This window comes from Pezoporus wallicus, unplaced genomic scaffold (genome assembly GCF_028554395.1).
Source record: "Pezoporus wallicus isolate ANWC-B61680 ecotype Strahan unplaced genomic scaffold, APGP_CSIRO_Pwel_v1 contig_2870, whole genome shotgun sequence".
NCBI lineage: Eukaryota > Metazoa > Chordata > Aves > Psittaciformes > Psittacidae > Pezoporus > Pezoporus wallicus.
Window position 1 is genome coordinate 1,751,411 of NW_026636990.1, and position 13,935 is coordinate 1,765,345.

Consider the following 13,935-nt stretch of genomic DNA (forward strand, 5'->3'; position numbering starts at 1 on the left):
ATGTTTCTGCGATGTCTGTTATATCATACCCCCCCTAGACATGCACACATCTCTAATTCCTCTTGTTTGTTCCCCATGCGGGCATTTGTATAGAGGCATCTGAGCCGAGCTCCAACTGAAGCCGGCACATTGGCTGGAGCAGCTGGTGTATCTCTACATTGCTCCGAGCATTTATTATAGGTTCTAGCAACTGACTGGGTGTGTTGAAATGGAATGATGCCCCCCTCCCCCAGCACATCTAGTTTAAAGCCTCCTTGACCAGCCTGGCAAGCCTCCTGCCAAAACTGCTCTTTCCCTTCTGTATCAGACCAGCTCCACCAGCCCCCACTAGACCTGGCCTACAAACTTGGGTCCCGTGTTCAAGACACCCACATCCCTGACTATGACACCACCCTTTTAACCATTTATTAACCTGGCCAATCCTCCTAGCTTTTTTTAGGTCCTCCCCTGTATCCTGGAGAATTGATGAAAAGATCACCTGAGCTCCAGAGCCCCTAACCACCTCCCCCAGGGCTCTGTAGTCCTTCTTCATGTTCCCCAGGCTACTACTATCTATATCCCTAGCACCCACATGTATCACCAGGAGTAGGTAATAGTCCGTGGGACTTTCTAGAGCAGGCAGCCTCTCTGCCACATCCCTGATCTGTGCCCCCGGTAGGCAACACACCTCCCTTGAGACAGGATCTGGCCGGCAGACAAGTGCTTCTGTCCCTTTCAGTGTAGAGTCCCCTACTACTGCGACCCGCCGCTTTTTCCTGGCAGCACCAGTAGAGATCTTTACCAGTGCATCAGCCTGGCTGTTTCTGGCTCGAGTGCATTTCCTCATTAGCCCCCTGCAGGACAGCAAAGCGGTTTTGTGTGGGGACAGGGGATTTAGGGGGAAGCCCCTTGCTTTTGGTGTCCTTTTCCTTCTTTTTTTTTTTTTTTTGTCACTAATTCCCAGCTTCCCAAGTTAACGGCCTCCTTCTTTCCTTCATGAGGTAGAGGTGAAGCTCGAGGCCCCTGCACAGTTTGGGCCAGGAGCAAGCATTCCTGCTTCCTCTCAGCTTCCCTGACATCTCGCAGCCTACTGACAGCATCCCGCAGCTCAGCCCCTGCTGCAGGAGCACCTCCACCAGGGAGCACCGAGTGCAGCCCTGCCCATTGCGCACCCTCCCCTCACCAGACCAGTGCAGGCACTCTCTACACCCCGAGCTCTGCACTGCAGCCTCCCCTCTCACCGGCTCTGTCTGGGTGCCTACGCCGGCCACCGCCGGGGCAGCCAGAGCAGAGCTCCGGACGGGGCCCTGCTCATACGCCGAGTGCTCAACATCCCGCTAGCGGGCCCGCGCAAACCGCCTCGACCCGCTCTGTTCGCCGCGCTCCCTGGGGCAGGTTTTTACCCAGTCAGGGCTGGTGCCGCTGCTCCTGCCTCCTCCCCCTGTGAGTCCCTGCTCGCTCTGTCAGCTGAGCTGCCGGCTCCTGGGCAGGTCCCGTCGAGGACTTGAGGCTCCCTCGGTGGCTCTTGGCGCTCTGAGTTAAGGCTCCTGGACGCTGATCTCCTTCCCGCCCCACCGCTCCGGTGTTGAAGGCGTCCTCTCTCGAGCTACTCACCTCAGCAATTCTTAACCTATGCATGTTCATAGCTTGCTGATCTTATTTCTTAAAATATTTTTTCTAGTTGTACAACTGTTTGTTCTGGTAAATAATTTAATCAGAATAACATATCTTCCTATCGCATTTATCTAAATACGTATTATGCATAAAAGCTATTGTTATGTCTAAATCAGCATTACGAGTAACAGGTAAAATATACGTTAAAATTACCATAAATTAGTCCTTTAAATGTGACAGAAAAGATTTAACAGCAGGTTATGTCCATAAAAATTGCCAACATTTGTCAAAAACAGAATTTCTAAACCTGTTTCAACAAAACCAAAATAGTTACTATTGTGCCTGCTTTAACAGAGAATAGTTTTCTTTGCAGAAATACCTGTCACATTATATATTCCAATATATATTTCCCTTTGTTAGCATTTCTAATATTTACTTATTTACTAGGAGAAAGGAAAGTGTATTCAGTGGAAAAGAGATCAAAAAAATGTGATTCTATACTTTCACCCCCCATTTAGCCCAGGCACTAAAATGGCTGGCAATAAACATAGATTTGCAATGTAGATTTTGAAGATTTCTTTAATTTTAAAGTGACATAAGTAACCTGAATTTCTATTCCTTAAACTATTTTTCTATGGAAAGATTAATGCAGTGAGTTAACAAGGAATCCCCAAGGTCAGGAATTTAGCAAGACAAGAAGGAACTTTGCATGTTGTCAAGAGTCCGCAGCTGTAATAAACAATGCTTGCAAAAATAAAAAAAAGAAAAAAAGGAAGAGTAATGAGCTAGGTATCAGCTAGATATCAAAACTCATGTTTCAAGCTTTAAAGCAAACTTTAACTCCTGAGATTTAGAATTCAGTCTTTATGGGAGCAGATTATCCTCTGTTCCAGTCTCTTCTGTGGGGTTTTCCTTTTTGAGATATATGTTCTGTGGCTATCTCAAGGGCAGATAGCTGTATCAGATAAATTATGGCTCTGATCCAGTATGTTTACTGTGCTCAGACTGCACACACAAATGTTTATATCTTCTCTGTTTAGCTGCAATAATTTATTTAATCTGCTTAGAGACTGTGGGATATGGTGTCAGGAAAAGCAGAACAAGTTTCCCTGAACCAAATTGTCCATGTTGGCCAGTTTGAAGGACACATGTGTTGAACACTTGGGACTGTCTTTTCTTTCTCTGCTGGTTAATTGATAACATCTCTTGTGGATAAGTTTTAAAAATAATAATATAGATTTTTTGTGTCCAGCAAGACATTTCAAGACTGTGAGCCCTTTGAGCACCATGGTCTGAAATGTTTTGCAGCCACAATTACAAGCAAGCACAATGCACGACTGCTGTACAAAGAGCGTGTTTTGAAACACACTGTTCTCAAGTGTGGTTTTATTTTCAGCCCTGGTTTATTTGAAAAAGGAATACATGTACGTTTTGGGCTGGGTTTTCAAAAGGTCAGAAAAAAGCATTGGGCATTTAACTCTCCAGGAATTACAGTGTCCTGTTGAGACCAGCATTATTGGAAAATTGGGCCTCTTTTGTTGCTGCTGACCTCATTTCCTTGAATCTCACTGCTGGCTTAATTCTCAAGTGTAGCTCAAAACAAGTAGTTTAGGTCAACCAGCAATGGGCCTCGTTACCTGCCAAAGTCTGTCTAAACTAGTCAAGTATCCTGTCATAATACTAACAGAAGTTCACAAAAAACAGTGGTTAAGAAAACCAGATCTGACCTTGAAGGGAAACTAGTAGAATGTTTATCAAGGCAGAATTTGTCTCCTTTCCACTTTAGTTTTGTTTTTTTTCCTAAGTTTGTTGTTAATGATCTAGGGCATGACATTGGTGATACCATCACAGATCATAGCAGCAAGCAGTAGGTGCCTTGTGTAAGATATAATAGGACAAACATATTGTGATACTTTACCAGGCTGTATCAAATTATATTCGTGGGTCTCATGAACCAAAGGCAGTATCTTTATATTCAATTGCTCTTTCATGATTTTTAACATGGACTGTCCATTGATGTCTTTGAAACCATATAAAACCTTACCATCCACAATATCTTATAAATATGCAGTTTATCTTCACAAGATTCACAAAGCTATCAAAAACTTGATAGCTTTTTTGATGCTTCTTCACTGTTATATTCTGAGAAACAGTGAACAATTATTTGCTGTTACCTGCTCTGTAACATCAGTGGTTTCAGAGACTTTTATCATACCCCTGCTTTTTCTCCAGGCTGAAATTCCCAGACTATTTCATCATTCAAGACACAAAGACCATCTCACACCTTAGCCATTCCTTGTCACCCTATTCAGTATTTTTGTAAGTGGTACAGGCTTTTTTAAGAAATTGATTCATGGCTGATTAACATAGTAACATCATTAAAATAGTAATGAGATTAAAACACACATGATGAAATAAATGCAGTTGAGTCATGTAAGTTTACCTCATAGAGATATCTTACCAAGAAAATACAGAAATGTGACATATCAGCCAGTAGAGAGAACTAATTAATGTAATGTTAATATTGACATGGGAATCATAGCAAACACATTTAAACAATATATTCACTAATAATTACCTAAAAGAGTGTGGAAAGCCCTGTCTCTTCATTGTTTGCTCTGAGCACTATATGCACTGGCCATTGAGAGTAATCCCAGTATAGTCAGTACTCATGTACTTTAAGGCATTTAGTAAAAGAAGCTTGGAACTTACAAGCAAAATATATGCATACTTCCCAGCTGCATTACTCACACAGTTTTCTGACATATTCATCTCATATATCTCAGCTGAGTTCAAAGTTTCATATGTTCATGAAAGTGTGGTGTCATCTGTGAGAACAGAAATAAAACGAATGACTCACAGATGGCATCAGTTTCTTGGTTCCTTTTATTCATGGTCTGTATGATATATTGTGATGTACGTTCTTGCAAAGGATTAGCAGGCAGAGGTGTGCGCAGAGCTTTGAATAGACTAACTGCACATGCAACTGGACAGTTGCGTATATAGTTTGTCACAGAGTTTATGACGTTTTGCTATGCATGAAAATTAGCTGTGTAATTGTATATGTGTTCTTCGGTTGTTCATGTGCTTCTGCACAGCTCGTGTTTGTTATGTGTGTGCTACAGATTAGTTCAACACGCATGAGTTTTTAATTGCAAATATTCCCATTTACAAAGCATATAATCTATTTTAAACGAGGGCCTCTAAGGTTGCTGCAAAAGTACAATACTGCCATAGGTCCAGACCAGCCATAGGTCCAAATTCTTCAAATTAAACCCATTTAGCACCCCAGTAAGCCTGAAAATAGAGTACTTGTTAGTGCTTCTACAGGGTGCAATTTAGCATTTAGCACTTCTTTGTGATCTGACCAAGCCTGCAAGACCAGGCCTGCTGCTGAGATAGGGCAGGAACATGGCTGGTTTCTGAATCCTGCCAGGGCTGATAGACAAGACAGCAGCTCTGCAGCATCAAGACCAGAGTGAACCTTCACTTGGTTGGGGTATAAGCCCTAGGGGTGATGTGTACATTAGGCATTTGTGGGTACACTGGGCATATCAGCCATCTGTGAGCTTAGGCAGCAACTGAGGAGGAATTTTTAGGACGGTAATTTTGGCATCTAAGTCAGGAATCAAGTGGGACTTGGCACCTCAGCACACAACTTACTAGAAGAGCAAGTTCTGTTTTGCCTTCATGGCAGGCTGGAGGCTGTGGTACAGAAGGCAGGGTCACCAGCAAATTGCAGAGAATGGACATATGCTGCACCTAACTTTTCATTAAACATGAAAATAATTGTGTTGTGCAAGAACATGCGTGTTCATAGATCCATCCTTCACTGGTTTTTACCTCTTTTTAAAGGGCAAATATTAGTGCCGGAGGAAGGAGACAGCACTGACAGACTGACATACACCAGAGTCTTGTTTGGAAGAGCAGAGCAGTTAAAAGCGCCTGTCACCAGGATGGCTTTTTACAAGGAGAAAATGCCAACCTGATGTTGCTTTCATGCATTTGGAACTGCATTACAGGAAAGTTACTTAATGAGAAGGAGAAAAAAGGGATTGTGTTTGCTCCACAAACATCTCACGCAAACAAGCAAAAGAAAATCCTTTGGCAGGAGTCTAGTTAATTGCCCAAATGCACCTATTTAAAAGGTATGTGGAAGCCACAATCAAAATCAGTACAACTGGAATTTATATGGAAACCTGCTGTTCTGAAAGAGCAGAAAAGAAGGTGTTCATTAGAACATTACTGCTCCTCAGGTCTGTCCATTCTGCCACAGCTGAGAGTCTGAGAGTCCTCCTTTACCTTTTGTGTGTATATATATATATATATATATATTCACACGTATATATAAATTGGCCACCCTAAAGGTTGGATAAATGTCTAAGCATTTCTGTTAACAACCTTTACATTAGTTCTACCCAGAATGGTGCTAAAACATTGCTCTTTGCTGAGGTAATATTAGCAAAGTCCAATTTGGGGGCTTAATGTCATTTTAATACTTTACTAAACATAGGCCAGCCTTTGGGCTTGTTTAGACCACAGAGGTCCCATCCAACTGGTCTACAAGTACTGCTACTACAGAGTAACACCAGGGCACCTAAAGTTGCTGCAGAAGAATAATCCTGCTATAGGTCCAAACCATGTGTGTTGTGCTCATGCTGCACTAGGTACTAGGGTGTTACACAGAGCACAGTGTAACCAGGTCTGCTACCACAGTTGTGGGTGTAGGAGGTACTTTGAAGAACATCAGTAGTCTCTGGCTACTTCCAGCCCAGTTTCCCAGTTGACCTTTGCAATCCTGCCATGTGTGTCTGTCTCTCTTTGAGAAAGCAGTAGAGGTCTCAAATATATTAACAGTTCTGAGGAAGTGGACATCTGAGGAGGGGAGAAAGGGCCTGCACTTGCCTTGACTGACAGCCTGCAGTGTGAATGCAAACTGTTCACAGCAGGCAAGAAGTGCCTACCAGCACCCCGTCAGAACTACCCACAGAATCCAAGAAAATAAAGCAAAATCCAAGAAAATAAATCCAAGAAAATAAAACTCCTCCAGTTTATATGCTATGACATTGTTAAATAATTCATTCCCATGGTTTCCTAGATTTTGCCTTTTGTACACCACTGTGTGACAAAGGGAGCAGCTGCTTCTTGCTCTGATGTTTCAGTCTCCTACTACTCAAAATACTGGGTTCAACAGGGCACTGGCAAGAGCAGTGCTAAAAATCATGTTCAGGCTTGTCTTCAAGAAAGGATAGTTATTGCAGGAGTACATCCTTGAGAACATTTGTTAAACCTAACATCAGCGGTGGTAAATAAAGTTGTCTCGGTTTTGGACAACCACTCCGAAACCAGAAGGTCTTCTTAATCAGCTGGTGAAACATGAACATAGTTTGTCTGTATTGACTGTGGAATTGTGCTTAAAATTTGCTGTCTTGTGTGCCCTCTTGATGCACATTTTCTCAGGAAGATGAGAGGGTGCAGAATGTTCTTTGCTCTGCATGCAGGTGTCCTTATTTTTTTCTTCTTTATTTTTTGAAAGAACCATAAACAAGAGTTAATGAGCATTGATGAAGGAACCTCTGTGAAGTCAGGACAAACACAAGGCAGGGAGAGAACAAAGTCAGTAATTCATGCTGTTTATGTGTTTCAGGGTGGTTACTACTCTGTGTGCATTATATCTCATCAGATGAACAACAGCACCCTGTTGATGTCTTGGCTGCTGCATGCTGCTGTAGTGCTCTGTAGGGGCTGCTGAGAGCTTGCAAGCTTTCTTTGAGTCAATACTTTGGGAAGAAGATAGATAAGGGAAAGAGACATAGTGTAAGAACAGCAAATGGAAAACTAAATTAAACACAAATAAGGCATTTAAATTAGAACATCCTGAGGCATTTTCCATCCACACTGTTCATATGTTCAGGAAGCGCTTTGGTATTTTGGATTTAGTCAGTTTTATCTTGTCACAGTTTAAGCCCAGCTGGCAACTAGGTGCCACACAGCTGCTCACTCACTTCACCCTTCGTCCCCAGTGGCATGGGGAGGAAAATCAGAAAAAATGTAAACCCCCATGGGTTGAGATAAGAACAACTTAGAGAGAGGAAGGAATAAACAAGTGATGCACATTACAATTGCTCACCACCAGCTGATGCCCAAATAATTTCCAGTAAGCGATAAGTCCCTCCTTTATCAAAACCCTGCAGTTTATGTACTGAGCATGACATTCTATGGTATGGAATACCCCTTTGGCTAGTTTGGGTCAGATGTCCTGTCTCTACTTCCTTCCACTTCTTGTGCACCTCATTGGCAGAGCTGAAAAGTCCTTAATCAGGATAAGCCCTACTTAGCAACAACTAAAAACATCAGTGTGTTATCATTGTTGTTTTCACACTAAACCCAAAACACAGCTGCTAGGAAGAAAATTAACTCCATCCCAGCTGAAATGAGGTTCTCTTCTGCCTTACTTACCCGCTTGCCTCTTGGGCTTTGTCATTTCTTTGCAGTACTCAGCTGTGCTAGGTCTCATCCACATCAAACAGTACAGATCATCACAGGTGGTAGGAACATGGTGTTCTTTGAGCAGAACCCTGGGCATCACCAGATTTCCTCACTCCAGCTTTACAGTGTTATGGAAGATTTTTTTCTCTGTTAATAACGAGCAGTGGAAAAAAAACTGAAGAAAGTATTAAAAGGCAGAGATCTGGGGCCCTCATACACATGCATTTTAAAAGCTTATGGTGTCTAAGCACTATTAGTAAAATAATTGCAAGATGAGTCAGGAGGAGAGGAAAGGTCAAGTTCTACAAAATATTACATAAAATGGAAAACAACCAGAATTCAGCCATTTATTACATGCACACTCTGCTGGGAAAAATGTTCCATATCTCTTTGAGCTTCTGAGATAGAGTTTCTGTTGAACAAACAAATGAAAAATAAACACCACTCTAATTTACTGGGATCTTTTGCATAAGGTAACTGTCAGTGAGGAACTGAATCCCCTGCACAGAGTATTCAGTGGCTGGCTGGGTGGCAACATGAGCTTCTGTTGCAAGGGTCTTTGCAATGATGTCTTCAGCTACATCAAATGAGACTCTGTGAACTCTTGTTCTGCTAATTCTTGTAATCTAGCTAGTCCTACTTGCCCACTACATACCATGATCATTTGGCAGTGATTACTTTAAACTGTATACAAAGCATTTCTTAACTGTCTTCAGTCAAAAGACTGTTCTGTGTGAGCATTTCTGCATCGACAAGAACTGTTTCTACACCACAGATCAACTACAAGTGTCCTACCTATGTGCAGCTGAATCCATTCTACTACAGCAGGAACTGCCTGGGGGAAGCCCACCAGCATAACCCATTCTCTACTTAGGATGTTTATCAGCACATTTAAGCATATAGTTCCTATAATATCATCTATGCACAGCAGAGGCTGACTGGGGGGGGGGGGGGAGTCTCCAGGGCTGCCTACCTGTACAGTTCCTGTAAAGACTATAGCAAATACTTTGTTGTGGAGGCAGCTGGGAGTTCTGTCACTTTCTCACGGGTCAGTGCATTGTCTCACCTATGCAGGGTCTAGCCAGGGAGGCCCTGGATCGCTCAGGTAATTAGTGATTAAATTGATGAGATTTGTATACAGGCATAGCCTGATACTCAGCTACACCACTACTGTGACTGCAGTTTCCTTCTTATATCAAAATCATAACTGAAATTCCAGTGAAACTGAGATTTCACCACAGCTGTAGTGTCTTACTTTATCTGAATAAGTATGTTTGTGCTTGAGCACACTGCATGCCTCTGTTTTACTTGGAGAATGGGTGCCTCTGAGTTTTTTACAGTGTTTTTATGCAGAACATCCTAACTGTGGTAGTGGGGCTCTTTTCTCTATCCTGCCCATGTTACAGTATTTCCTGACATGGCTCTCGTCCCTTCTTTGTGACACATATACCTGTCATATCTACCATTCTGTGATCATCTCATGTGCCTATTATTCTGTCTTGTTAACTGTAAAAACTGCTCCCCTCATAAATGTCCTTAAAATTCATTCTTTTTCCTGTCATCTTCTCCAATGCTTTGGTGTGCTATTTCTCAGGCATCCTCTCACTGTCCCTCAAACCTTCTGCCCTTTGGTCCTGCTTGTTCCTCTTTGGAATGGCTGCTTTCCTCCTGCTTCCTGTGAGCTAACACTAACACTTATGGAATTATCTGACTGTGTTGCTGTACTAGAGCTGCAGCCAGGTTTCAACACAGAGCACTGAAAATGTTGAGAATCTTCCTTTCCCCAGGCTATCCCTGAGCATTCTGAACAGTCTTTTCCTGCATGCAGCACAGCAAGTGAAGCTACACTGGCTTTCACCACTTTCCTTCTAGTTTGGAACAAAGGATTTGTGTAAGCCAACCTTAATTAAAAAGGCGATGTAGATTCAAAGCTCTTTCCAGTATGATGTCTTTAGATGGTCTTTTGTTATGAACAGTTTTCCTGCAAATATTTTGCAAGGAAAGCAAGAACATGGGATGAGCCAGCACTGGCAGAAGGCTGCTGTATTGCAGGCTGATCAGCAAGTTGCAAACCTTGCCCAGAGGAAGGAGGCAGACACGGAAGATTAGACATGGGACAAATGGACATGGAGAAAAGAGCTTAGAAGAACTGGCTCTGTTCCATAAAGGCTTCCAGTGTCCCTTAACCAGGATAGCTCAGATTTTTGCCTTTGGAGTAGTCGTTGGGAATAAATAGCTAAAAAGTCCTTCCATGTAAACTAAGGAAGTTTTCTTCCTTGCATGCATTCGTGTATTTTATTTTCTTTTTAGCTTGGTTTGTGGCACTGGGAGCCCCTTTGCTCCCATGGATTCACCTCTAACATAAGTAGATATCAAATTGCAGCAGTTTTTAATTTTCTTGCTTGTTTCTTTACCTGGTTATTTCTAAGTATAGTTGGGTTTTTTTGGCACCAGGTTAATGGCACAAATGGAAGTGTCTGTTTCCAGCTGAATAATGTTCAGAATAGAGATGGAACAGCAGATTATTCCTTCTCAATGAGTGGGTACATAGGGCATTTCTAAAAAAATAATGCTGTTAAACTGGTGACAATTTTTTAATTAAACTATTTTTAAGTAGAATTTGTCTAAGGGAGTGGTTTTGTCCTGTTCCTGACTGGCTTGGTATAAACAAATACCACTAATGTACTTACTTTTTGTTGTGCTACAGTTTTAACTGCTCTTCCAGTACCACTCTCTCTTGCGCATGCTCTCACATTTGCTTTCTGAGTGTGTGTCTGCTTTTCCTTGCCCAGGAGAGGTTTGTATATTTCTTGGAGACCCTGGAATATGCATTGAACATAAACGTGTTGTTTATTTTCTTAGGATTTGAATTTTTTGAAACAAGTGCCAAGGACAACATTAATGTCAAGCAGACATTTGAGCGACTCGTGGATATCATCTGTGACAAGATGTCAGAAAGCCTGGAGATGGATCCAACCATTGCTGCCAGCAAGCAGAACACACAGCTAAAGGACACCCCTCCTCCACAGCAGCCCAACTGCGGCTGTTAATGCAGCTATCAGCAAAGGCAGCTCCAGTGTGTTCAGTGGCCAACAGAGTATTTGTGAATGGTCTATACGCCTTTATTTATACTGTCTTATTAATTTATTTGGGAGAAAAATCTTTTATTTTACATCAGCAGCTGGTGGAGAATGCGTATGGAGGTGTTGGAATGGTTGTTAGTTTGAAAGGATGATCCAGGTTTTAGCATCTGGCTTTTGCATGCAGGATGGCTATTAGTTTCTCTTTTATTTTACTGTTTCACATTACACTTACTTCAGCTGGTGCCATGTTCTCAGACCACATTTGCCTAGAATTGACTCTTGCTTCATCAGTTTCAAATTATATAATTGAATCCTTAGGGCTGTGGCCAGTGTGGCTTACAATACACTTCCTGATGCCACTTGCATTTTCTCCTGACTGAAAATCAATTTAGAAACATTACTTTAGAGACAAAATCCCTCATTCTGTCCAGCTCATTTGTATAAGGGACACTTCCTGGAGTATATTTCCTCGGCAAATCTACACTCATTATGTTACACATCCTGGACGACTGGAAATTGCAGAAGAATTTCCAGAATAGCATTAGAAGTTAGTTCCTGGACCCAAAACCACCAAACTTTCCTGTGAGTATCCAACTGGTTATGGGTATTCAGTGCAGACACTCAGATATTAAGTACTTCATCCTTTTTTTATAGATAGTATGTTTATATTTCCCTGGGAGCTGCATGTGTTATCTAACACCTTTCTGATACTGAACTTAATTTCTCATTCCATCATTACTAAGATTCTGGTAGTACCTACCTAGTACTGGAGGGCTAAGTAGCTCATCTACTTGCATGAGATACTAAACACACAGTTTTATATTACCCCGTGACAGAGTCAAATCCATTATGCTTGGTTGTTCATGGCCAAAAACTGTCTTGTCACATTGCTGTCAAACCTGCCTATTAAGTTTTCAGGAATTTTCTCTCTCATTCAGTCACTGAGACAATAACCACCGAAACACAGGCAACACACTGCCTGTATTCTACTCAGACCTATTGCAAAAGTGCTGCTGGTCTCAGTGAACTGGAGTTTGACCTCACTTTTACTTTGGGGATATTTATTTTGACAGGACAATCAGAGTTTCACAAGATTTTAAAAACTTTAGAAGTAATAAAAATTGTCAAAATTTCTGGTGTTAGCCTGAATACATTCATAAGATCAGCAAAAGGCTGTGAAGATAGCAGAGTAAAATACACAAATGCTTTTTTAATAACATGTCAAAAACAGTCATATTTCACAGTTTTTAAAAGTAGTCCTAGTAATTGGTGGCAGTTTCTTACATTTGTGCCCTGGAGTACTTTGTACAACTCCTTTACTTGCGTCATAATGACTTTTTCTAACTAAACAGCATAATTGAAGAAGCGTTAACTGTTTTATTGTTCCAGTTAGACAGAATTTAGGACAAGGCTGACATTTCTTAAACTGTCTGCAGTGGAAAAAATCAGAAGACAAATTAGAAAAGGAAGTAACACAATGTACTGCAAACTGCTTAAAACTGCAAAGAAATCCCTCTACGCAAATTACTTTTTTTTAACATAGTTTATATAAATCCTGAAACACACTAGGAGAAAATAGCCACTTTTTTTACTGATTAAATAACCTATATACACTTTTGACACAGTAACAATGATTTTGAAACAAGGCTTATAGAGCCATGTAAAGTGGATATACCATCAGGGCACTACATTGGCTGCCTAACTTAAATGAATACATGTTCTTTCTTCAGTCTGTGGTTTTAAACCATGTCTGTCCTGTTAGCTAGTTTACTTAAGCATTTGTTTTCCTAGCAGACACGGAGGCTGGTCTTCGTTTATTTACCTCCATGAAGAGAAAGCACTGTTCTCTTTGGGGATGGTGAGCAGCCAGGTAGAAGAGGCATGTGTCATCCCAACTGTAACTTTGTCTCTCTCCAGGGATGCTGCTTTTCTTTCCACCATCTGAGGCAGCATGTTGATAACTGTGCTGAGAGACTTCCATTAATATGTTTTCATTCATTACATACCAGCTGCTTTGGAAAAAGAAGTTATAAGAAGCTGAGGAAACTTTGTGTGAGATGGTAGGAGTTTTCCCATCCTTTTCTTATTATGTGCAGTCGTTGGTGCTGGAGCAGGGAAGTCTTGAGAGAGCAAGTTCAACCCTCAAGTCCTTTAGAAAATGTTTAGGTTGTGTTATTAGTCTGAGCCATCTCAGGCAAGACAAGGAGAGAGGAGAACATAGTCACATCTTACATATGCTTGGGCATATCCTGGGTCATGCAGCATGGCTACAAAGGCAAGTATTCTTCCAGCTTTTCTCTGGGGTGCTTGCTGCAAAATGTTCATCTTCTGTGCACATCATAACAAGGAAAAAAGACTCCAAGATGCATCTTGCTACAGCCACACCTTGCTTATACTGCATTGCAGTGAATTCCAGACCCCACCTGGTGACCATGCAATGAATTCTGGGACATCCATGCCTCTTTATGACCCTGTAGTCTCTAATTAGTGATGGCAATAGCCGTGTTAGCATGTATCTTTTTAAACAATTTGAGTAATAGATAAATAGCTCTTAAATAGGATGAATTAACTGCTTTAATTTTGCATCAAGAGCCTGGGCAGAAGAGGATCAGCAAACTCAAGCAGGGAGAATCTCTCCTTTGCATTTCTGAGACAACCAGCCTTCAACATGTCTCCTGCATGGGATGGGGAAAGCAGCTGCTGGAGTAAAACTGTTCATTAGAGTGCCAGCCATGTGTTGTAAAGAAAAGGCTCATCTGAAGTACAATAG

The 13,935-nt window shown here is 41.6% G+C and overlaps 1 protein-coding gene across 2 annotated transcripts in view; it reads left to right on the forward strand.

Annotated features, from left to right (window-relative positions):
* RAB3C (RAB3C, member RAS oncogene family) overlaps nucleotides 1-13,270 on the forward strand; it is a 127,203-nt gene extending 113,933 nt beyond the window's left edge. For both annotated transcript variants that reach the window (XM_057402683.1, XM_057402685.1), the window contains one exon: nucleotides 10,945-13,270. In XM_057402683.1, coding sequence (XP_057258666.1) covers nucleotides 10,945-11,132 — 188 coding nt within the window. In that variant the 3' untranslated portion in view covers nucleotides 11,133-13,270. The remainder of the gene's footprint in view (nucleotides 1-10,944) is intronic.
* The last annotated feature ends 665 nt before the right edge of the window (nucleotides 13,271-13,935 follow it).